This window comes from Melanerpes formicivorus, unplaced genomic scaffold, assembly GCF_026170545.1.
Source record: "Melanerpes formicivorus ecotype bairdi unplaced genomic scaffold, bMelFor1.0.p_v2 SCAF_2, whole genome shotgun sequence".
NCBI classification, from domain to species: Eukaryota; Metazoa; Chordata; class Aves; order Piciformes; family Picidae; genus Melanerpes; species Melanerpes formicivorus.
This window is the reverse complement of record NW_027142354.1, coordinates 31,959,494-31,985,835: the sequence shown is the minus strand read 5'-3', so window position 1 is coordinate 31,985,835 and position 26,342 is coordinate 31,959,494. Positions and strand designations below refer to the sequence as shown.

At 42.2% G+C, this 26,342-nt stretch overlaps 1 protein-coding gene across 3 annotated transcripts in view; it reads left to right on the top strand.

Moving 5' to 3' along the window:
- PLD5 (phospholipase D family member 5) overlaps positions 1 to 22,886 on the top strand; it is a 264,750-nt gene extending 241,864 nt beyond the window's left edge. For 2 of the 3 annotated variants that reach the window (XM_068155368.1, XM_068155374.1), the window contains exons 10-12: positions 21,141 to 21,196; positions 21,333 to 21,439; positions 22,356 to 22,886. In XM_068155368.1, the coding sequence (XP_068011469.1) occupies positions 21,141 to 21,196; positions 21,333 to 21,439; positions 22,356 to 22,623 (431 nt within the window). In that variant the 3' untranslated portion in view covers positions 22,624 to 22,886. Of the gene's footprint in view, positions 1 to 20,010; positions 21,061 to 21,140; positions 21,197 to 21,332; positions 21,440 to 22,355 lie in introns of those variants that run through there. The other variant, XM_068155393.1, reaches the window with a different exon arrangement.
- Positions 22,887 to 26,342: the final 3,456 nt, after the last annotated feature.

Below are 26,342 nucleotides of genomic sequence, written 5' to 3'. Positions count from 1 at the left end.
ATGAGACAGATGTAGTCGTGATAGCAATAATATTCTTACATGAATGCTGTCATGGACTAAACAGTATTCTGTAGCAGTTCAACATCACATATTCATAAATAAATAAATAAATAAAGCAAGTCTTCTAATTTAACATTTGTAAGGATGGAGGAATTTAAATGCACACCTGTAAGGACACTGTAACCATGCCACAGAAATGTAAATGGACCACATGCTGTAAGAGTATTTTTTTCCTTAATAATTTTAACCTATATGAGGCTGTTACCAAGCAACATATTAACCATCCTGAAACAACAAATCTAATCAACCTTAAGTATCCAGCATGACAACTCACTAAAGCTTCCCATGGGATTTTCAGGGTACTAAAATGTTTTAAAAGAAAGATGCATGGTCATCCTGAGGGATTTTTTTAAAGAACTGTCATCTTCACAGGCAATATTAACATATCCATTACAGGGCTGAAGCAATTATTTTCTAGCATATGCTGCCTGTAAATGTTATGTATATCTAAATACAGTAAGCCTCACATGTCAGGAATAGGATTCAAAGCCCTGTTTTTGAAAGAGACTGAAACCTCTTTCCATATTAGACTCTTCAGTCACACTCTCACAATCATGTTAATGCCTCTGAAGCACTCAGCATCACCTGGGTCACAACCAGTATGAGTATCATGGAACCCACCAACGTGAAAGGATATTCCAAAACAGGGTAAAGAACTTATCACATACATATTCAGAGCAAAGCAATTCCTCCCCCAAGGACCACTGTAAAATATAATTTCTCAGAATATTCATTACAATTTCAAGCCAGATTTCTATCCTTCAAAGTAGGAGTCAAATATGTATTTGCAAAGGTGCCTGCTACTTCAATACATGAAACAGAATTTAAGCCTCAAGCCAACACAAACTTATTCAAAATCAGGAGAGAGGCTGCTGATACAGTTAAGGCTGTTATCAAAGAAGATCCAGTATAATGTGTCCAGTGCAGTGAGATTTGCAGGTCATACATCACTATGTAAGTACTACACCTGAGCAATGGGGGCACAAACCAAACCTACACAGTCAACTGACCTGAAACAGCAGAACACTCAAAAAAAAAAACTCTGAAAACCCAAACATCCAGCTTGCAACCCCAGGGATCAAAGGGACTAAAACCAGAAAGGTGCCCCAACACCTACTTTCAGGCTAGTTTCTTCCCAGTTTGTTGTCATCAAACATAGTCTGTATGAACAAAAATCTCTCATTAAAAAATTCCCAGCTCCACATCTGTCCCCATATTACATGGCAGTCACAAGTTAGGATAAGACTTGAGCTCAGACAAGACTGGGACCAGCATCTTACATTCCCAGTAATATAAGTGATCTCAATTCAATCAGCAAACCCAGATTACAACCAACCATGACCTTTGGTAATCACTGTGAGTAGGAAATCCCAGTTTATGGACAAGTCTATCCTTACCACTCTCTATCCACTGCAAGGATGATATAACAAAAACAAATATGTCCTTGACTTAAAAGTGACAAAATGATGAACTCAGCACCTGATTCATGCTTTACTTAAAGCTTCTGGGACCTTGTGGCTCTCTTTTCACAGCATGGTATATTTTTTTCTTGAATAATTTGACTATATTTGGTCAGGTGTCAAATACAAGGAAAAGTGACAGCACAATAAATGACTAGGCAAACACCACTTCCAACCTGTGAGACAAGAATGGAGCTACACTCTTCTCCCAGGTCTGCAAGATTGCATGAAACAGTGCAGGGATTCCCCAGTGCAGTCAAAAATCTTAAACTAGCCCCTACAGTTACAACAAGCAATCTAACTTGGCTAGAGCTTGTTCATTTGTAGTGGGTGCTCTCTATGATATTTCTTGGTTTCTTTTAAGTACCTCAGATATTCTGACAAGGTAAACAATCACCTCTGAAGAGCCTGTGATGCTCTTCCCACATCTGCAGGAGTGTGGAGGAACCAAAGTAATGTGTCAGCATCCCTGTTCTGAGATGGCACCAGCCCTTTCACATCTCCGTGCAACCGGCAGCCTTTGTATTCAAGAAACAATCTTGTGCAAGTGCTGTGGTCTCTTTTTGCTTATGTTAGTCCTTGGGGAAGCATGTTGTTAGGCAACCTGTAGTATTTTATGCAGCATCACCACACAAGTTTTCTCTGCCCTATTCTGACACCACATCTTTGATTTTTCACTCCAGAGGGAAAAACTTTCCACAGTAATGGTCAGTTTGAACACAGCATAGGATCTATATACACTGTCACACTTTATGGCAATGTATCAGTAAGCAACAAAAAGTCTCTAAAACCTGCTTCTGTTAAACCATACATTGTTGATAACTGAAAATGTGATTGCATTCAGTCTGTGCTAGAATGGCAGTGAGCCAGCCACCATGTTTTCTAGCCCTGTTGGATTAATTTTTCCCAAGTCCATTTGAACTACCTCATCAGCTAATAGCAAGTCCCAGCAGATGGCATTACATTACAAGGAAACTTTACCCTGGTGCCAGCTGCCTTCCCCTCAGCTCTACAAGTTCAATGGAGAGTCTCAAACTTCTCTGTGCTTAGGCATAATCTTACTTTCTTCTTACTCATGTTTTTTTTCCAAGCCTAGTGCGCAGTCATTATGTTTCAGCTGAGTGGAAGGCATGTTTCAGCTAAGAAAAAAGCCAGAAAGAGGCAGCACAGCTTTATGTGACTTTGATCTTCATTCGTAAAGCTCTGTTTCAAAATCCCTTACCTCCCTGTGGTCCCTCAGGCCAGAATAATCTTCATGTCAGCACTGCTACTGTATGCAATAGGTTGATAATAACTGTTGTCACTCATTGCATGCTGTAGTCTGCCTTTTCTAGGAGCCAGACAAGAAGGCAAGCATAAATTCAGGGTTGAAATACTTCTGAATTCAGATGTAAATGAGATATAAAAGGTTTAAGCACATGTATGTGAATGCAGGTGTCTACTGCTAAGAGAAATAACCCAGAACAGCAGACCCAGACCCTGGGGGTTTCCAGACCTGTTAAATAATGAAAGCTGGGTGAAACCAGCAGCCCAGCTGAAGTGCATGTACACTAATACACGAAGCATGGGTAACAAACAGGAGGAGCTGGAAGCCTTGATGCAGCAGGAAAATTATGATGTAGTTGCCATCACAGAGACGTGGTGGGATGACTCACATGACTGGAGCGCTGCAATTGATGGTTACAAGCTCTTCAGGAGAGACAGGCGAGGAAGAAGGGGTGGAGGGGTGGCCCTTTACATCAGGAAGGTACTAGATGCCATTGAGATGGAGACTAGGGACGATCGGGTTGAATGCTTGTGGATAAGAATTAGAGGGAAGACCAGCAGGGCAGACACCCTGGTTGGAGTCTGTTATAGACCACCCAACCAGGAGGAAGATGTTGACAAAGCATTCTACAGGCAGCTTAGGGCTGTCTCAAGATCTCCGGACCTTGTTCTCATGGGCGACTTCAACCTGTCTGACATCTGCTGGGAACTCAACACGGCAGAGAGGAGACAGTCTAGAAGGTTTTTAGAATGCATGGAGGACAGCTTCTTATCCCAGGTGCTGCGAGAGCCTACCAGGGGCAAGGCTATGCTTGACCTCCTCTTCACCAACAGGGAAGGACTGGTGGGTGATGTGGTGGTTGGAGGGTGTTTGGGGTCCAGTGACCACGAGATAATTGAATTCTCGGTTTTTGGTCAAGCCAAGAGGGGCGGCAAGAAGACCTCCACTCTGGACTTCCGGAGGGCAGACTTCGGGTTACTCAAGGAACTAATTCAGAGGGTTCCTTGGGATAAAGCCCTTAAAAACAAAGGGGTCCAGGAGAGCTGGACCTACTTCAATGAAGAATTGTTGAAGGCTCAGGGACAGGCTGTGCCAACGTGCCGGAAGATGAGCCACCGGGGCAGACGGCCAGCCTGGATGGTTCATGAACTTTTAATGGAACTGAGGGAAAAAAAGAGGGTGTATCACCTTTGGAAGAGAGGGGAGGCAACCCACAGAATGTTTAAGGATGTTGCTAGGTCTTGTAGGAAGAGAATTAGGGAGGCAAAAGCACACTTGGAGCTTAAACTGGCCTCTACTGTGAAGGACAACAAAAAGTCCTTCTATAAATACATTAATAGTAAGAGGAAGGGAAAGGACAACCTCCACTCCTTGGTGGATATGGAGGGGAACATTGTAACCAAGGATGAGGAAAAGGCAGAGATACTTAACACCTTCTTTGCCTCAATTTTTACTAGAAGGGCAGAACGTCTTCCTGACAGCTGGCCTGCAGAGCTGGCAGAAGGAGCCAGGGAGCTGCACAGTTTCCCTATGTTCCATGAGGAGGTGGTTGGAACTCTCCTTAGCAGCTTGGATCCCCACAAGTCCATGGGACCAGATGGGATTCATCCTAGGGTGCTGAGAGAGCTGGCAGATGAGCTGGCCAAGCCACTCTCCATAATTTTCCAGCAGTCCTGGCTCACTGGTGAGGTCCCAGAGGACTGGAACCTGGCCAACGTGGTGCCCATCCACAAGAAGGGCCAGTTGGATGAGCCAGGGAATTACAGGCCTGTCAGCCTGACCTCAGTGCCAGGCAAGATCATGAAACAGGTCATCCTGAGTACAATAACACAACACTTACAGGATGGCCAAGGGATCAGGCCTAGCCAGCATGGATTTAGGAAGGGCAGGTCCTGCCTGACCAACCTGATCTCCTTCTATGATCAGGTGACCTGCCTGGTGGATGTGGGGAGGCCTGTGGATGTAGTTTACCTGGACTTCAGCAAGGCCTTTGACACCGTCCCCCATAGCAAACTCCTGGCCAAGCTGTCAGCCCATGGCTTGGACAGCAGCACTCTGAGCTGGGTTAGGAACTGGCTGGATGGCCGAGCCCAGAGAGTGGTGGTGAATGGTGCCACAGCCAGCTGGCGGCCAGTCACTAGTGGTGTGCCCCAAGGATCAGTGCTGGGCCCCGTGCTCTTTAACATCTTTATTGATGATCTGGATGAGGGCATTGAGTCCATCATCAGTAAATTTGCTGGTGACACCAAGCTGGGGGCAAGAGTTGATCTGCTGGAGGGTAGAGAGGCTCTGCAGAGGGACCTCGACAGGCTGGACAGATGGGCAGAGTCCAACGGCATGAGATTTAACACATCCAAGTGCTGGGTTCTGCACATTGGCCACAACAACCCCATGCAGTGCTACAGGCTGGGGTCAGAGTGGCTGGAGAGCAGCCAGGCAGAGAGGGACCTGGGGGTGCTGGTTGATGGTAGGATGAACATGAGCCTGCAGTGTGCCCAGGCAGCCAAGAGGGCCAATGGCATCCTGGCCTGCATCAAGAACAGTGTGGCCAGCAGGAGCAGGGAGGTCATTCTGCCCCTGTACACTGCACTGGTTAGGCCACACCTCGAGTACTGTGTCCAGTTCTGGGCCCCTCAGTTTAGGAAGGATGTTGACTTGCTGGAACGAGTCCAGAGAAGAGCAACAAAGTTGGTGAGGGGTTTGGAACACAAGCCCTATGAGGAGAGGCTGAGGGAGCTGGGCTTGCTCAGCCTGGAGAAGAGGAGACTCAGGGGTGACCTTATCACTCTCTACAACTACCTGAAGGGAGGTTGTAGACAGGCGGATGATGGTCTCTTCTCCCAGGCACCCAGTACCAGAACAAGAGGACACAGTCTCAGGCTGCGCCAGGGGAGGTTCAGGTTGGATGTTAGGAAGAAGTTCTATACAGAAAGAGTGATTGCCCATTGGAATTCGTTGCCCGGGGAGGTGGTGGAGTCGCCGTCATTGAAGGTGTTCAGAAGGAGACTTGATGGGGTGCTTGGTGCCATGGGTTAGCTGTTTGGGTGGGTTGGATTGGTTGATGGGTTGGACACGATGATCTTGAAGGTCTCTTCCAACCTGGTTTGGTTTATGCTAATAAAGGTTTATTCTGGGGATGCAGAAACTGTCACAACTGCTAGCACTAGTCCTTAGCTCATCCTCAGCTGCCCTTCCCTCCCTTTTCTCAATTCCCTTCTCTTCCAGCTCTTCTTCTTTTTCTTCAGGACTTCTGCATGGCTGGCTTTGTTCCCAAGATTAGAAATCTTATCATTCAGATGGAGCTGTGTCCTGGGCTACAGGAGAGGTTACAATAGCAATCCATGTGTTTGTGTGCTACTGAGTCTTGCTGTACTGTTGTGCCCAAGCACAATAAGCTGGAGTTACTACTATGAAAAGCTGGTGATACTCCCTTGATTCAGTATTCATGGCTATATACAGACCAAAAGGTCTAAAAGTCTGCCAGTGTGAGATGTGATTCTCATCTTTATTACAGAGCTGCTGACCATGACACATCTAGCTTCCTAAGAATTATAGATAGAAAAAGTCTTTGAGAGGCAGGCATCAGCAGAGAACTAGAATAAGCAGAAGCACTTCAAAAGGAAGATATTTGAGTGTGACCAATCTGTTCAGCTGTGGAAGGTGTAGAGGAATTACCACCTCAACATGAGGAGAAACTTCTTTACTATAATGGGTGATAAATCACTGAAACAGGATACCTAGAAAGGTTGTGGAATCTCCTTCTCCAGTGACTTTCAAGACCCATCTGGATGTGTTCCTGCTTGATCCTGCTTTGCATATGAGTTCAACTCAATGATCTTCAAAGGTTCCTTCCAACCCCTACCATTCTGTGAGACTGAGTGATTTCAGGGTCACCCAATAGAGCTGTTTACGATTTGCATGGTACCCTTCTAGGTTATATGCACAGCTGTATTAATGCACTTATATACTTAAAAGCTCTTATTGAATATGTCATAAGGTATTCCTCATTTAATTGCTGGAAGGTTGCCTTTCCTGTGTATGAGATCGTTATTTTTGATAATCACTCTGTCCCGGGAGCAGGAGTTCCTCTGTCACTCTTTTGTTCTCAAGAGGGCTGGCATTTCAATACCTTTTCATCTGGACCTTCTATTACCCAGACATAATCTAATCCGTATGTAAACACTGTGTGTGTGTGTGTAAAGACGCATTACTACTGTGCCGTAAGAAAGCTGCAGAACCTAAGTTCATTATGGAATACACATTTGGTGATCCTAGGAACTAAGCGGACGCCGTCAGACATTTTAAGAGAGAAGTCCATTTCATGAGCGGCAGTACGGGCAGACCATTAAATCTCTTGTGCCACCTTCTGACAAGCATGGCGAATTACAGCTTCCCCAGAACAGGAACAGCTCTTTGCTGTAATGTGGAGCTCTGGGTAGTGGAAAAATTCTGACACCAGAGGTACGAAAGGATGTGCTGACCCATCAAGCTGTGCAGGGCAGCTTGACATTATTGCAGTCAGGTAGTGGCTCTCACCTTGAAGTGTCACATGAAGCCCATGGTTACTAATCCGTTAGGGTTAGTCAAATCTCTCATAAGCAGAGGTGTATTTTAAGTATCCATGCCATTCTCCTTTTTTTTTTTTTTTTTTTTTTTTAAAATTCAATTTTATTCAAACAGCACACAGGAGTCATTCACAGCCATTCGAGCCTTTGAGTTCTATGGTTACCCAAACTGCAGTGGAGTCAGTTATAGTTGGTATTCACGTGCCTAGTGCCTATCTCTTGGCAGCTATGACACTAAGCACAACTTCTCTAGTGCCATGCTTCTTTTAGCACACGGCTCATTTATCATTATTGATTTTCTTTCCAAGATGGATCTTAACAAGATTCACCCAGATACTTTCTGGCTGCGGCTCTTGCAGCTGTAGCCTCAGACTTGATGAGGATGTTACTATCTTGACTTTCTTCTGCAACTTGTAGCTCAAAAGCAGTTCCCTCTAAAGCCTTCTCCTACTTTTCAGTCAGACTGGGATATAAAGAATCCTAATGCCACCAGAAGGTTCACTTATCCCTCTTATCCCATCCTAAAGATAGGTACAAAAAAGCAGAGCACTCACTTGAGCTGGAAATCAGGAGTGCTAGCACAAGGAACCATAGACAGTGGCTACAATAAAAAGTGGGCTTAAGAAGTGGCCTTGAATAAAACCTTTTCTGGGGTCTTCTGCATGGTACAGGTAGGGCCCTGGGGGGAAAACTCTTCTTTGAATTTTTGTGTGTGATGATCCTTGGGCTTATGGTGCAAAAGTATAAGGAATCAGAATTAGAAGTATCCAGGCAGTTAAAAATTACATAACTAATATTATTGATACTAACTTACTCAAATTTACCTGTGCTAAATGTAAATGGGAAAGCATGTATGTTGGAGAGACCACTTCATCAGTCATTCAATAGGGCCAACAGAACAGAGTTGTGAGCTACAATTGCAAAAATTTAATTCAGTGACTTTTTCAAACCAAAGTAAGCACGGAACAACAGATGACAACCAGTGTGAAATTTACACCACCTAAATGGGGTGGGGAGGGGTGAGGAGAGGAAGTTTCATGTATCTTTATCCTGAGGAGTGGACTTAGTGTGCATAGGACACCAAGGCTCTGAAAGAAAGAAACTGAAAATAATAAAGAATTAAAACCTTCTGCTTTTGTTCCTCTGGGCAGAGGCTTGCTCCAGCATCTTCTATGTCCTAGACTGTGTCCCACCACCACACTGACAACTGACCTCACTCTGATCCACCCTGACATTTTGATTCTCTCAATACATGTCTGTTTTCATCAAAGCTTTAAACATACCTTGATTCTGCTTCTGTTCAGGAAACAAAACACAACTCAAAGTTTGTTCTGATTACAGAATGTTAGAAGTTGGAAGGTACCTTCAGAGATCATCAAGTCCAACCCCCCTACGACAGCAGGCTCACATAGGGTAGTCTGCACAGGAATGCATCCAGGTGGGTTTTGAAAATCTCCAGAGAAGGAGACTCCACAAGCTCTCTGGGCAGCCTGTTCCAGTGCTCCATCACCCTCACTGTAAAGAAGTTTCTCCCCATGTTGAGGCAAAACCTCCTATGTTCAAGTTTGTATCCATTGTCTCTTGGCTTATTACTGCACACCACCAAAAAGAGATTGCTCCCCTTCACTTGACACCCACCCCTCAGATATTTATGCACATTGACGCAATCCCCTCTCAGTCTTCTCTTCAAGACTAAACATCCCCAGGTTTCTCAGTCTCTCTTCATAGGGGAGATGCTCACGATTTCTTCTGAGGAGATATTTAAGGCTTCATGGAAGAAGATGGTCCAGACTGAGCAGCTGGCTCTTCTTCTGGGAGTCCAGCTCAAGTAATTCTTGATTAGTGACTCTCTCACCCCACTTCCTTTACTTTGTGACATTAACATGATGATAGACACTAACTCACCACTCTGGAGACACATGTTAGAGAGTCAAAATATCTAGTCATCCTTAGGCAGTTTGCCACCAAGCCTGTTTCAGAGACAACGGCAGAAAATTGGATCAGAAAGTAGACTTCAAACCACATTACACATGGGAAACAAATGCTATCCAGGAAACCTTTTTATAAGTCTAAATTATAAACCATTCCTTGAAAAAAAAAAAAAAAAAAAAAAAAATATTTTGGAGAGGCATTTGGTGAGATACTTCATTTGACCACAGGCATCTGGTCCACTTAAACTTTTAGTATCCTTTACACCCATAGCAATATATTTAATCCACTGTGTACATCTGACTGCAAACCTTCAGTGAAAAAGAAGAAGTAACACACATATGTACATGTCTCTCTGTCTATAAGTATATACTTAAAATCATACATACTAATATACTAGCATAGGCACAAAAAACTGCAGCAGTTCATGTGATTACATTAAATCCAAGAACAGAAGTATTTTAACTCAGTTCACTGACATTGCTGAAATTTCAAAGGCAACAAGTGTTCTTATGTTAATAAAACATTTCGGCTTTTGCACTTAAGAGTTGCGTGGGACTAATCCTACATAAAGGACAGGGAGAATTTACAAGAGTGAATCTGAATTATTTTGATTGTCCCCAGTAAAACGATGATGCAAATGGATGCATCAGCTATTTAAAAGCCAACTTGGTTTCCCAATAACCGCCTAGTGGTATTTGTAAATAGACTTCAGTATTTGTTTTTTTCAGTAATATTAAATTCAACTTAATTCAATGTAGCATGATGCTGCTCCCAAATAAATGTAAGCCAGTATATGAAGAACTAAAGGAAAAGGTAAATCTATTTGTGGGAGAGAATACTGTAATACACCTGATGAATTAATTAAGGATATATTGAAACAGAATAAAGAGGAAAACTCCTGCTTTTCTTTCTAAAAGTTCAATGTGTCCTTCTAGAATCTGATCACAGTTTTCTTGGAGCTGTTTGATTTGAAGAAAAAAATCACAGCCTGCAAACACACCTCTGGCTACTGAGCCCAACAGAATTTGACTTAAAGGTAGTATCATAAAGCACCCATCATGGTGGTGCAAAAAGTCAAGTGAGCTTGTGAGGGAAGGGAATTTAAATTTGCCAGAAGGCTCTATGGATCTAATGCTTGTTCACAACCACTAACTGGCAACTCCATTGGTCCCCTCTTGAAATTTTGGTTAAGGCTGTCTCCTCTGAACCACCGCTATTTTCTAAGTGTGATTCAACCTTGTGCTTGAGACATCTTCTATAAAACTGGAGGAAAATGTACACCTGGTGCTTGCCCTCTCTATCAAAGTGATGCCACTCAAGAGAAATGGCACAGCAGAAACTGAAGTGGCACTATGATATGCATTTTTCTTCTTCACACACAAAGTGATACAAGGTATTGAAAATAAGCAAGATCCATATCAGGAACCAGCTGCTGAACAGCCTAGACACCAGTTCTGTGAATCATTTGATCCTTACAAATGGACTCCCTGAGGTTACCAACAGGAGCCATTCAATACTCCACAACTGCCATCTATCATATCTATACAGTTTATCTCTGCATTTATGTAGGATGGGACTTTCACCAAGTGTCAGATCTGTTTCACTTAATCTTTCATTTATAATACAGAAAAAATCCTCTTGATTAGTACTTCCTATACAGGATTCTGATTCTTATGAGAGTCTTCCCTTACAATCACAGCGGTGTCTGGGTAAAGGCCACTCTCTGTTGCTGGTGACTGCTGTATGGTCACAGTTACCACCAGTAGGTTTACTCTGCCTGCAGTTCTTGTTTGCTACATTGTGAGACTAGCACTCTATTGCCTTTCAAGACACTGAAAGAAGATAGGGAACTTAAAAGAAAATAGGTAAAGAAAGTCATCTGCTTTCCAAAGGAGCTAGATCTGCTCAAGAAGACAAAAGGCAAGACAGTGGCATGTTTTGTGTAGTCAACAGCTCCCCCAGGTGCAACATATTCCATTTGTACTTTAAGAACTGTAAAGATTGCCCACTGCAACCACAGTACTGCAAAGCTTGGGAAGAATTGACTCATCTATTGCATCCACGTTAGTCACACAAACTAAAGCCTATGAACTGTGCAACAAGACAGCGTTTTTCACTTTTGAGTTCACCAGACTGACCTCTGTTCAGTGTCTCCCATTCCACATATACTATTCTTCAATGCTTCATTATAAATCCATTTCCCATAGAAAGGTATTCTTTTCCTCTTAGCTATACAGACATTCTCTACAACAGCTTTAACCAAAACACAGGTTACAGATGAAAAATAGAAAGGGTGGGTTACATGGGTATAACCTATTGTGACAGTTTCAATTGGCAACACTAAAGGAACTGAGTAAACCTACATGTTACTGGGCAAAGGAAATTAAGCAAAAAGAGGACTAGAGCAGAACCCAAGTCCAATCCTGTGAGGCTGAGGTCTTGGAAAGTATTCACAGTACCCACTTTAGATATTAAAATCAAGCACTAAGTGTGGCCAAAATAAAGGAAAGAACTCATGCAGAATACAGTTCAGAACACTGAATGGACCCTCTGTGAGAGTTGACCATATACAGAACCTGAGAAGACTGGATTCTGGACAGTCATTTGCAGTCAGATTCCTGAAGCAGAGGATTCTGAGTGTCTCCTGATGTACATGTTTGGTCTGTGATTTGGAGTAATCTTATATCAGTTCAAAGCACTTGTCAGCATTTTTATGTTCAATAAACTACTAGGACTTCTATAGAACTTTGTTCATGACACACATCTAATCCTTAGATATTTCTGCTGAAAGCATTAAAAAGGGTCTTTAAGTCCTGAGTGCCACAGTTTCTGAGTACCTAATGTGGGCATCTTAGTATTCCCACATTAAGTGCAGAACAATTTCCCTGTAGGGATCAGGCCTCATTAACATGCACCTAAAAAGGGAGGTATTCAAAGGCACCAGTTACTCTTGAAAACTCTATTCATCACTCTCCTGGTGAGGCATGCTTTTGACCCCGAAGAAGAGTTTGACCCTCCAAACAAAGCTATTTTTAAAAATCCTCTGCTCTTGGTCAATCATGACACCCTTTCTGAAGGTTAAAATACAAACCAAGTTCCAGCATTTACAAACCAAACTCCAACAGTTACTTTTGGCTCTGCCTGACACATAAAACTACTGACATTCTATCTGAAAACAATTCAGCCATACTGCAGAAAAATGCATTAAAACCCTATATAACACAAAACCCCCTTAAAACAATAATATATGGACAAAGATAGCTTTTAAATCCATTTTTTCATGAATACTGATCCCGCTCACCAATGTACAGGCCCTGAGGTCTGGACCCATATTAGGAAAACTGCTAAAACCAAACAGAAGTGACTGGCTGGAAAGTAGCCCTGAGGAGAGAGACTTGGGGGTGCTGGTGGACAAAAAGCTCAACATGAGCTCTCAATGTGCACTTGCAGCCTGCAAAGCCAATCAGATCCTGGGCTGCATCAGGAGAAGTGTGGCCAGCAGGTCGAGGGAGGTGATCCTCCCCCTCTACTCAGCCCTGGTGAGACCCCACCTGGAGTACTGTGTCCAGTTCTGGAGCCCCTATTACAAGAGGGATGTGGAGGTGCTGGAACGTGTCTAGAGAAGGGCCACAAGGATGATCAGAGGGCTGGAGCACCTCTCCTATGAGGGCAGACTGAAGGAGTTGGGGCTGTTCAGTCTGGAGAAGAGAAGGCTCCCAGGTGACCTAATTGTGGCCTTCCAGTATCTGAAGGGGGCCTACAGGAAGGCTGGGGAAGGACTTCTCAGGATCTCAGGTAGTGATAGGACTAGGGGGAATGGAATGAAGCTGGAGGTGGGGAGATTCAGGCTAGATGTGAGGAGGAGGTTCTTCACCATGAGAGTGGTGAAGCACTGGAATGGGTTGTCCAGAGAGGTGGTCGAGGCCCCATCCCTGGGGGTGTTTAAGAGCAGGCTGGATGAGGCTCTGTCCAGCCTGATGTAGTGTGGGGTGTCCCTGCCCATGGCAGGGGGGTTGGAACTAGATGATCCTTGTGGTCCCTTCCAACCCTGAATGAAACTATGAAACTATGAAACTAAGAATGCAAATGTGCTATCAAGTCAAGCAGCAAAAACATTAATAGAAGAGGGAAATTGTGTTCCCAGAATTTCAGCTCATCACAGGTATCCAAAAAAATCAGATGGCTTAAAACAGATGCACAGTACATTATAGTCAGAGAAAAATATGGAGTTTTTCCTTTCCTATTATGTCTTTGCGTTAAGTGTTGTTGATACGCATGTGAAGTAACAGCAACCCCTTATAACGAGAAAATATGCACACGATCCTAAAAATACCATTGATCCAGCAACAGCCCTCATGAGCCAGGCCCAATCCCACAGAATGGCCTTGTTATCAAGAAAACACAAACATTATTCAGCTATTGCTAGCTGTGAAGCAGCTATGACGACAGAAGGGAAATACATTAACTCACCTCAGGTTAAAACTAAGTGTCTTTTCCACGCAAAGGAACATTCCTTCAGATTCTCAAAAAGATGATCAAGGAAATTGTCTACAAGAACAATATGATTTCTGTTTTTTTCTGAAGACAGAAAAAATAATAATTGCATATTATCATAGAATTGTTGTAGAATCATAGACTCATTTCAGTTGGAAAAGACTTTTAAGACCCTCAAGTTCAACCATCAACCTAACACCACCATGGCCATTAAACTAGGTCCCAAAATGCCATGTCTACACAGTTTTTTAACGTCTCCAGGGATGGTGACTCTACCATCTCCCTGGGCAACCTGTTCCAATGTTTAACCACTCTTTCAGTAAATAAATTTTTCCTATTATCCAAACTAAACCTCCCCTGGTGCAACTTGAGACCATTTCCTCTTCCCCTGTCAATTGTTATTAGGGAGAAGTGTGTGACACCCACCTTACTACAACCTCCTTTAAGGTAGTTGTAGAGAGAAATAAGGTCTCCCTTCAGCCACCTCCAGACTAAACAATCCCAGTTCCCTCAGCCATTCCTCATGAGACCTGTTTTCCAGATCTTTTGCCACGTTTGTTGCCCTTCTCTGGACCCATTCCAGCACCTCAATGTCCTTCATGTAGTTCAGGCTCCACACTGTTGACTCATGCACAGGTGGCTGTCAACCAGTACCCCTATGTCCTTTTCTGCTGGGCCTTATTCAAGCCATTCTGCCCCAAAACCTGTAGCATTGCATGGACCTGAAGGCTCCAGACTCATATAATTTGCCTTAGCCCATTGATCCACCCTGTCCTGTTCCCTCTAAGTAGCCTTCCAACCTTTGAGCAGATCGACACTTCTGCCCAGGTTGGTGTCATCTGCAAACTTACTGAAGGAACACCCAATCTCCTCATCTAGATTGTTGCTAAAGATATGAAACAAGACTGGCCCTAGTACAGAGCCCCAGGGAGCACTTCTTGTGACCAGCTGTCAACTGGATTTAAATCTGTTCACCACCACTCTCTGGGCTCAGACATCTACCCATTTTTTAACCCAGCAAAACAATAAGAACAGCAGAGTAGATGATGGGAAAGGAGAATCCAGTGATGGTTTGCCATTTTAACAATGTTTCTAGACTTTGAGCTCAGCCCCTGTGGGACAGAAAGCTGGTAAACCACTGTTAAACTGGAAACAGAAAATCAAAGATCTACATGTAGGGACCTTGACTAAAAAGCCTTGTCAGCTTTCCTCAAGAAAGGCCAGTCATTTTATTTTTTGCATCTAGTTAGAATCACCAATTTAAGCAACACTTGCAGAAAATTGCTGAGAATCTAGGTTTCAAAATCTCAAATTTAAAATGCTAAACAAAAGCACTTTTGTGGATCAACTTAAAAATTACTGAGGTTATCTCAGTATAAATTGATCTACTTGGTGGTCTCAATACGGTTGAAAATGTAATGATGTAATGTTGAGAGAGAAAAGCACATTTAGTGCACTTGTAAACAAAAATTGCCATAATGAAATTATTTCATCACAATGAGCTGAACACCAGCTACAGGTAATAATGAGAAAAAAGATTAGAGACTAACTGAAATTTCTTTTGTGGAAGAGACATTTTAATATTAGAATCCCAAGCTCTGGTGGAAAACAGACACAGTTTCATTTAAAAGTAACAGAAGTGCTTCCTACCTCTTGTAGCTACACCAAAATAAGCATCAGATATATGATTTAGATTAAATAAAAGTGTCAAAAAATCAGGAGACAACTAAAAGTACATATAAAGACTAGCAAATTAACCCAGAGATACCATGTGTGACCTTTTTACTTACCTCACCATTTTGAGAGGGGCTCAGCTCATCATCTAGGTCTTATTAGCAGATGAGTTCAGACCATAAAACTGAGATACAGGAATATGCATACCCTAAAACATCAGAATACTCCAGTGGCTTGTTGGTATTCAGAAAATTAGTTACTGGCATATAATTATTTCTGACTTACCCATGAGAGTGGGTTTGCTTCTGTGTCACATGAGAAGAAACAGACAGGTTCAGAGTTGTAGAAGGCAAGAAAGATGCAAAGGGCTCCCTGTCTGTAACTAGCCATGTTCAGGGAGCAAGAAAACGTTCAGGATGGCTCTTTTAAAAAATATTAAATTGACTGACTGAGTCTGAATGCTTGAGGTCCTTTTCAAACTGCTCTTGACAATTATATTTTCACTTATAGACAACCTTAATGAATGCACATATTTAAGATAACTATGCATAATATGTAGAAGTCACAGTCTTTCTCAGTGCAACAAATAAGCCTTCATTTTGCCAAGTCACATTTTTTCCCTAGAACATCATGCTGCATTTTTAGTTCCTTCTCAGTTAGGCTGCTTAAATAAATAAATCTCAGTCCCTCTGTATCGTTCATATTTGAATCGTTAGTCTGCACATAACTGTTTCATGCCTTCTGCACTGTATCCATCAGCTTCTCTTGCTTATATATCCACTTGTGTTCAGAATTATTAAGTGCTGGATAGAATTTACAGTCTGAGTGAAGCCCCATTTGTTATTCAAGATTTGCTGCACTGGAATTAACTCAGTAGCACCTGCATACTGACTTAGAAAGAAAACCTAATCTCAGTCTATGGCATACTGGAGTGCTTTTCATCATCTAAGAGCAGAGTGAACCTCTTCCACTGGAAATGCCATCCACATTTTAACATTTATTGAGTTTTTCTCTTTACTAACTCCTACCCTTGGATTTCCCTCCATTAGACATCACACTGTTCAGCCATCTCGGCAAAACAGACTAAAAAGCTTTAGCCCAGCTTCAGATTGGGAACCCTGCCTCCTGAGCTCTGTCAGATTAAACTTTGGCAATTTAAAACATCACTGCCCCCACCCTACCATTGTGCTAGAGGTTACTGCCCTATTCCTTAAAGCTCACAGGGTTTTTAAATACATGGCAAAACCAGAGTGCACTGGGGAGGCTTCTGAAGGTCAGTGCACTGAAGGCTGTGCAGTTATTGGATTTTATCTGTCTGGTTCCTTCAAGAGCTAAAATCTTGGTGAGCACTGTTCATCTCTCAGAGAAAAGTAGATACCTGCTTTTGGGTATGTCGTCGTGCCTCTGCTGCATACCTGAGTATTCAAAAACCTGGCAGAGGGGAGGACTTCAGCATACTGATGCAAAAACCTCAGTATCTTTTACACCTTTTTTGTTGTTACAGACCTTACTGTAACCAGCCCCGGCTGTTGTAAATCACAGATTATGTGATTCAAATTTGCATACATGCTACAATATTCTCATTCAAACATGCTTCAGAGCATGAAACAACAGAGCAGAATTCAAAAAGCTGAAGAGGAATTCACCATTCAAAGGGGTGTTTAGCATTTCTCTTTAAGGAAATACTAACTTATAGATCCACTATATGGCATCTGGACATACATATATAGTCACATCAAACCAGTTAATGCTATGGTGTTATCCTGACCTTGTGATGTGTCAATGTCAGATCTTTTTGGAAGCAACTTGTGCCTCTCTACTCAAGTACTCTGTACTTTTTATCTCATTTTTCTTCTTTGGAAGTGTGATTTCAGCATGCAGCACTCAGCTACGTAAAGGCAACTGGTAAGGAGTTCTATAGTTTTTAAATACAATCACATATAAAATAGTGGGGTTTATCTGCATAGTTTTGTATTTGTTTGGTGGTTGATTTGTTTGTTTTTATTCTCTAAGAGGCAGGGTGGTTCTGTGACCAGCTCAAGACATTTGTGATTCAAGAACATGGAATGAGTTATCATTTGTATTTTAGCCTTCCCCATGAAATTGTGTTCTAAATGTTGCATGCATTCTTCTCATTTTGGATTTTTGCAGCTGACAGTTATTTCTACTTCATTTTATCTTGTATGAGAAATTCATATTTCCAGTTCTTCAGAGAAAGCTTCATTTTTTTTCTGAGTTGCTTATATTTTGCATAGCATGGGGAGCCTTTAATATCCATATAGACCTATATTATTTGAATGACACCTACCAAGCAAGAACAAGTTGAGTAAATGTACTTTTTCTAAATCTTCAGGCCTTTAACACCAATAATGACCTTTTTATGAGCAACAAGTGCATGAATGAAACAGAAGAGAAAGGAGGTCTTACATTAGAGCCCATTCATCACTCTCTCCCCAGTTCCCTACCCAGATTAAAAAAAAAAATGTTGGAAACTGGGATGAAAAAGTGCAAGAAACAAGGGAAGCAATGAAAACTTCTGAAATCATAAAATGAATTGGCAGGCAAAGCAGTCAAATTTTAGAATGGACAAGTCACATATGCTAGGTAGTCCATGAAAGCAGCACCTCCTCACTTGGTCAAGAAGCAAAGCCTTCAGTCATTTGCTCAGTCATTTTCCTCTGCTGCAGTATCATGTATTCAGACTGCAGCCATATTTCTCAGACAGATCAGTTTGTATTTCCCAAAATGTAACTATCAGCTTGTTTCAGACTCTCTTCATATACCATAATTATTTTTTTCATAGGAGCTCTCTCATTTTTTGGACTCTGTAGACAGTATACTCAAATTTTGGATACTGCACCCTCGTGTACAGGGAAAATAATTCCCTAACTAAAACACCTGGAGGGTATTTGATGAGGTTTTTAATATCTTCAGGTCAAATAAGTCAATGTGAAGGACATGCTGTTTCTTTGCTTCTTACATACTAACTTCATTTGGGACAGACTCTATGTGATTAGGTCCATGCAGCTGGAATCATCTCCATGTAAAGACAATGGATATATCAGAATTTAGTTACACAGCTGCAAACCTGAGACTGAGGGAGAGGCTGTAAGTGTGGCAACAAAAATAGGCTAGATAAAATATGCAACTCCAAGCTTGTGCATTAATGTTCAGGGATTATGGGACCCCTATGAGTGTAGTCTTGGGCCATTCAAGCAGGTAAATCTAGAGTAATGACTCCCTTTGGTAGTTCTGTTTCTGTAGGGTCCTCTGAGTATTCCACTCCCCACACAAAACTCCTCTAACAGTTCATTAATTATGTGCATACAAGAATAACTTAAAAGGGAAAGGAGATAAGAAGGAATAAATTCCACCTTTGGCTCTAAAACTGGGCATTTCAACACAGGAGTGAATGCAGGTGCCATGTAGTCACACACTAGACCTTCCATTCTCTCTGCCTGCAGATAGTGAAACAATTACATTATTAGCACATATTAACTAAAGCCTAAGTTGGTGCTTACACTTAGCTCTCAACAGAAGTTAGAGATGTAACAGATAATCAGGTTCACTGGTCACCAGAAATTCTCCTTCTTTGGTTCCCATTCTTATCAGATATTATTTTTTCTTACAAGCAGCGGCTGCAGGAGCTTACAGTTAAGAAATCACCTCTCTCTGGAAGCTGGGCCTCTGATGCCTGCACAAAGCCACACTTTCATACTTCATATGCAGTGACAGATGACACAGAAAGAGGATCCCTCATGTTTCACATCTTCTCTCATCTGCACACAATGGATCAGAAACCACTAGGGATGTTTGGAAGAAGTGGTTCACGGCTTTGGGAAGCCCCATAGTGACCACAACTCCAAGGACACACTTTGTGATCTCCACACATCCTTCTACCTCCGCACATTTTGGTCCTGTGCTATATGTAGGTCTATGCAGTTTCTTTACCCTTCTAATCAGTCTTCTGTTCAGTCATCTTCTTAAATACTTGTATCACCAGATCGAGTTATGGCATTATGCCACATCTGTGGCACATTCTTCCACTCATGCTTCCCGAGTCTGTCACCCCACCTTTTCTCAGAAGAACTGACGTTAGACCCAGCACTGTAAGCAAACCCCTGAACTTATCTGCCCTGATGCAGTGTAGACTCAAGTTATCTCTCCAGATTCAGAACTCTTGCAAAAATCTTGTGTTCTCTGAGCAATTAAATTTGCAGTGCCACATAGGGGACCTTGTGCTGTGACTAAAGCTCACCACTTCCAGATCAAGAGAAAAGATCAGATCAACAGCACTAAAGCCTTCATCCACTGGAAACTGTTCTGGAAAGGCTGGGTGAAAGATGTAGCACATGCATAGGTAATGTACACACACTAATAAAGATGTACCCTTTCAAAACAGTCTTAGGTGACAGATAGTGATTTTGCCTTGAAAAAGTGGTCAAACCCTGGTAGATCAAATAAAATTTAAAAAGGCCATAGTTTAAAGGCATATCAGTTCTGGGCATCCACTGAGATGACTTAAGAGACACAACAGCTAGCCTTGGGTTAACTGTACTCCATGATGAGCACTGTCTTGCCACAAGGCTGTCTTGACAGCTGCGTGAAATCAGGTGAATAAGCAACCCAAAAGGCAGGGAATCTGTGTCATCATATTTGGCAAAAAGATGGACCTGAAGACTGCTTGAAATAAAATCACAACCATGTGTTAAAGACAAAAAAAAAAAAAAAAAACAAAAAACCCAGAGCTAAAACTCTCAGAATCACAGAATGGTCCAGGCTGGAAGAGACCTCCAAAGGTCATCCAGTCCAACCTCCCCACAGTCAGCAGCGACATCCTCAATTAGACCAGGCTGCCCAGTCTCTCCCCATCCTTCCTGTAGCCCCCCCTTCAAGTACTGGAAGGCTGCTATTAGGTCCTTCCTGGAGCCTGCTCCTCTCCAGGCTGAACAACACCCAGCTCCATCAGCCTATCCTCATAGCAGGATCCTCATCTCCCCAGTAATTCATAAAATAAGCAATCTGGTAGGCTGTGGATATGGGGGGAAAGATTTAAATCACAGAATCATGGAATGGTTAGGATGGGAACTGTCACGGTAGTGGGGTTTGTGTTTGTTTGTTAGTTATATTCCTAAACCCATAGAAATAGTTTGAAAGCAGTTTGTAAAGATTAAGAAGGGAACTGATGTTCTGTAAAGAGAAGGCAGGTGGAAACAGACCAGTCTTGACCATTCTGTAAGGTAGTCAAAGATCTCTCACAAAGTATTACATGGTCTTGTAGGCAAAATATATCACACTTCGGATAATTTATACCAAAGAAAGCAAAGAACAGACGTGGCGCTGCAGCACATCCCGCATTCTCTTTGCACCCCATTGTCGGCGGGGCGAAGAGAGGAAAGTGTGCAAAGAAAACCCTCGACCGCCCGGGAGCCCCGCCGACCGCCCTTCGCCCCTCGCTGCACCGGCACCGCACGCCTGGGCGGGGCCTGTGCCGGGTCCCATAAGAGGCGCGGGGCGGGGTGGTGGCAGCTGCAGCTTCGGGAGTGTGGTGGACGGAGGATGCAGGCGGTGCCAGCGGCCAGACCGTTCAAGATGAGAAAGAGTTTCGGTAGGGGCGGCGGGTGCGCGGAGGGGCTGCACCGCGGCAGGCTGCGCGCACGCGTAACGTTTCTCCTTTCTCCCGCGCAGCCACCCGGCTGGAAGAAGTAGCAGGAATCCGGGCGAAGTTTCCAACTAAAATCCCGGTAAAGCTCTGTTTTGTTATCGGAGGCTATTGGTGCGATTTAAAAAGAAACGCTGGGAGGCACTCTGAATTGGAGGGGGAGAGGGGAGGAACCTTGATGTTTTAGGATTTACTAAGTGTGACTCTGATTAAAACAGGTAATTGTTGAGAGATACCACAGAGAGAAGTATCTTCCTCTCTTGGACAAAACCAAGTTTCTTGTTCCCGAGGAGCTGACCATGACACAGTTCATAACCATCATCAGGTAGGTAGTCAGCGCCTGTGGGTCTGTGCTGCACCGGGGCTTGCTGCTGTTTCTAATTAGATGCTGTCTAATGCTGTGCTGGAACATCTTGCTCTCTTTCGTGGGGAACAGGATAAAGGTGTTAGTAATTGCTTCCTCTCTTGCAAGTGTTTTTTTCAGGGGGGTGGGTGTGAGGTCTATGCTTTTTGGATTCATGAAGTCTTCTTTCTTCCCCCTAACAGTAGTAAGTAGAGACTACATCAAATTCTTGTTCTGGTTTCTTCCTGCTTGATGAACTTGTCACCAGGGCTGTATGCTGCTTCCTTGCTTGCAGTTGTTACTGCCTTTCCCTCTTACTGAATTTGCTCCAGTTCAAAGCAGTCCTTAGGTGTAAGTGGGATGAAATATTCTTCTAATACTCTGTATAAAACATGACAGAGAAGTCTCCCAAAGTATTTAGTGATGCTGCCTGACAAAGTAGGAGAGCTATGTATATTTCAGCATGCTTTTAAAAGATGATCACTTCTGTAAAACATACTTTTTGCTCTTGGGCGGCTTGGGTCCTGGTCTTTGTGATGTCTCTGAAAAGGACTCTTCTTTTGAAGGTACTCTGTTTAATATGTGAAACAGACCATGCTGGAATGTTTTACTACAGCTGTATTGCAAAAGCTTTTGGTTTCTACTCATTATTTCTCCCTGGTAACTGGGAACTCAAAGCCCAGGCTCAGTAGCACTCAACAGGGCAAGCCTTTCCCCAGGGAACAAGCCTTTCAGCTTCCAGTGACTTCCTGCTGATGAAGATGTTGAGCCACACAATGACTTCACACAGCATTTCTTGAACCTAGTTTAGGCAACTGCTTTGCTTAATGTATTTCATAAATTTGAAACTTTATTAAACTTGTTAATGCTTAATCCTCTTTTTCTTCCCTTCATCTAGAAGCAGGATGGCTCTAAATGCTACACAAGCTTTCTACCTGCTCGTGAATAACAAAAGCCTAGCCAGTATGTCCTTGACAATGGCAGAAGTGTACAGGGACTACAAAGATGAAGATGGATTTGTATATATGACATATGCTTCCCAGGAGATGTTTGGATGCTTTTCACCTACAGCTGAAGGGGAAACTATGGCACACCTTAAGAACCACTTAAGGTTGGGTCCATGTGCTGCAGCAAAGCAGTTTGCTATGAATCATGCATGTGACTGAACCTTGGAGATGCTCCTGCTTATATGAGCTCTTGAGCTCTGTAGTGGAGAGCTATGATCCCAGGCTGGCAGGACCAGCTTAAGGCATAAATGGCAATCTGCTTTTCCTATATAATAATTTGGATGTATATTTTTATATTGGAATACACAAAGATTTTTTTTTTGTTTTTCTTAGAACTGCACCTCCCCTTTTTCTGTAATATTCATCTTTTATGTAATTGATTTTTAAGGTTGTCTTGGAGCATAAGACTAAAAGTAAATAAAGAATCCTTTAAGTATTGAGTTGAATGTTAATCTGAGGAAAGACTATAAAAGTCTATCTAGGGAAAAGGTCCTAAAATAATTCAGAGCATTTGAGCACAATGCCTCTTAGAGCATTGCTTGCACACCAACTATGAAGTTCTGAATAGAATTACAAAGGTTAAGTTATATCACATAGGACAAAAATCATACCTAATTAAGCAGTTAACTAAACTAGACATGAGTTGTGAGATAAAGCAGAATCTGGAGCAGCATTTAAATGCAGTGTTTGGTTTAACTTGGAGAAACTACTTTCAGCAGTTACAATAAATGCTGTGATGTACATAACTATTTGCTTAAGTAAGCAAGAGTGATTGGTAGTCAGCATAACTTCAATGCAGATAGCATGAGTCGAACTGTAGTGTAGTGAATTGCTCAGGAGTCTGTTCTTATTGCTAAATTCTGCTGCTCTGGTCTATGTGGGTAAAAATGTCATATTCATTCTCTACAGGCACCTTCTTGTCAGTTCCCTTGAAGGATTTCAGTGAGCCATCTTGCAAGGATGGATAGAATTATGTCTCATACAATTAAGAGGCATACTGGTGTCTCTAGAAAATGTCAAAAATGCCAGGTAGTGAGAATTCAACTATACAGAATTGGCTCCTAAGCATGTTAAAGGAACACTTGACATGAGGCTTAGTCTGATGTATAGTTCTAGTTATATAGCTCTACTGGTCCTCTCATTTGTGAGGAATGTCTTGGAAAGTTGTGAATGTTCAGATTGAGAATGATCAGTTAAAAATGTCACAGTGTGCAGCTAGTTTATCAGCCTCATCTTAGGACAGTCAAATTGTTACAATATGATGCAGCTCTGTTCAGTACCAAACTGATTTACAGAATGATTAATGTAGGAGTTTCTAGACTGCAAAGGAAGATGCTGACAGTATTTAAATTATGCATAAGGAATGTGTGTAAGCATTTGCGAGTAGTTCTCTTGCACTAATAATCTCTTGAATTTAAAGCTCTGCGCAGACTTGAGTTCAAGCCTTTAAACCAGGGGTTTTGGAGGGGTACCTGCCTCAGTGAAGGTAGTGCTTGCCAATTCATGTTTCATGAGCTGAGAAACAAAGAAATCATTGACCTGACCAGCTCAGTGGAAAGGGAAAGGTTGAAGCTATGTTACTGCAGGTTATGAAAACATGTAAGATTTGGGATCCCAGAATCAGTTGGTTGGATAGATTTTCCTTATGTTTGTAATGGAAACAGTTTCCATTGCACAAATTGAACTCAAATAGCCGTTTGTTACCAGGCCTCAGGGAGGCAGAGACACCTGTTTGGCAGGAGTACCATGGAGCAATGTTGAACAGCTGTGGGAACCTCGAGGTGGAGGATGCAAGGCTAAGTTTTGTTATGTTCAAGATCTCTTGCTAATCTAAGAACTTGGGCTAATATTTTGCTTCATTAGCTGCTCTATCTTTCTCTCATGTGTGATACTTTGTACATGAAAAGAGGTAGATTCTTGGCTGGAACAATTTTATGCCTGACAGCCAACTTTCTTTGGTTTGTAATGTAGTGGCTGAGATTTAAGTGTTGATCCCTTCAACATTTACTGGCATTAGACTATGGTGTCTAACAGACTGAGTCAGCCCAAAAGTTGCACAAGGAGAAGGTCAGTTGCAGGTAAAGAGCATCATATAAACCTGTTTAAACTAGCCTGCTAAGCTTGGAAAAGTCTTGTGAACTGGGAAAGCTTCATCATTGGATAGACTTACCTTTTTACCTTTTTAAAGCACATAGTACTAACCATCAAAGCCAATTTTTGAAAAGTCTTAAAATAATAAACTAGAAGTTAGATACCAAAATAAATCAGTTTTCCTGCTTGTGGAGTTGCTTTGGTGCGACTAGAGGCTTTTGATTAAACCTATTCTCTCTTAAGTGCAAGGAACATGGACTGAAAAAGAAGCAAACAGAAAAACTGCTCTGACATAAGCAACTGAGATAACTGCAGCTACTTCCAAGGTAGCTGCTGTTTGAAGAGCTAATATTTACTCAGGCAAATACCCATTGATTAGACAAGTATGTAACTTTTTACAATGAAGGACACCATGCTGTGGTAAGTAAATTTTATTGTTCTTTCCATCATACCCCTAATCTAAAAAGAGAAGGCAAAGATGCCACTTGTTTATGCAAGTATCTTCACTTCTGGATTATGACATACAATACCCATCAGAGAAAACATTTTCTGCCATAGACTACCAACTAAATCCTGGAAGGTGCTTGGTGCTCTGGCCTCAGAGCACTTGCATACACACATACATGCTTTGCTGAAAGAACTTGTTAGATTGGGTCCATGGTGCTCAGTCCTTTGTGAGACCAAGCACTGTCGCATCTTCAAATATTAAGACAAATTGAAAGGATACAATGGAAGTGTGGGATGAGGACTGAAATTGCCCTTGCTGTTGAGATGATTTTCTTTTGGTTTTGTTAGCACTGTGGAAAATAGAGTGCTTGAGAGTTGTGACTTTAACATAGCCAAGTAGAATCATACAGAAAAATGTTTTACCAAGGTACTAAAAACTTTCTGGTGTTAACAACCATAGGTACTGCTGGAGTTATTAAAACAGAAATACAAAGCAGCTGAAATCTGAGGCTGCAATCTTGCTGGACAAAAATTACATTTTCATGAAACATGCCATTCTTATCTGTAATGCATGTCTGCACCATGACTGCTGTCAGAACAGGATTGTTTTCTTGTTTTCAAGAGCTGAACAAACTTCTTTCCTGTGAGTTGCATTCTATGGGTTGCATGCACTCTGCTCATAAGAGCAGCTGGAGAAGGCGGCAGTAGCAACTGGGGGGGGTGGTGGCAGTGGGGTGGAGGGAAGACAACCACCTTCCTACCACTGATAGGCTGTTGAGTATGGTCAAAGATATCTGTAGGTGGCAATCAACGTGGGTTTTTTATTTATTTTTTTTCTGTGCCTGTAAGACTAGAGATTTAGCTGTCTGTACTTTCCTTGCTACAGCTGATGTCCTACAGCCATCTACAAACAGCACAATACTTTATGGAGTGCAAATTGACATTTGTTGCTGCAAGGCAAACTTGATAACCTCATCTTGAGTTTTAGCACATAAGCAACAGCAGGAGCTTTCCAAACTGTTTGCATTTAAAATGACTTAACAGCATGTGGGTAGAATAAATGAATGACTGGCAATACTCATCTTCTCACTCAAGGACTGTAGGCAACAAGTCTTACTGACTTAGATGGACACTTCATTATTTTCCTGTGCTAACTACTTCCAGATGGTGGTAGCTTCAGGGTACAAATATTTTTTAAACGATACACTGTTAAACAGACTGACAGTGCAGCTTCCCCTTCAAATAATGGGGTTTGGTTTTGTAAGATACAGTAAATTAAGGTGTCCAACAAAGTAATAGGACAGTATAACCTTCAGCAGCAAATTACACTGCTCTATTTG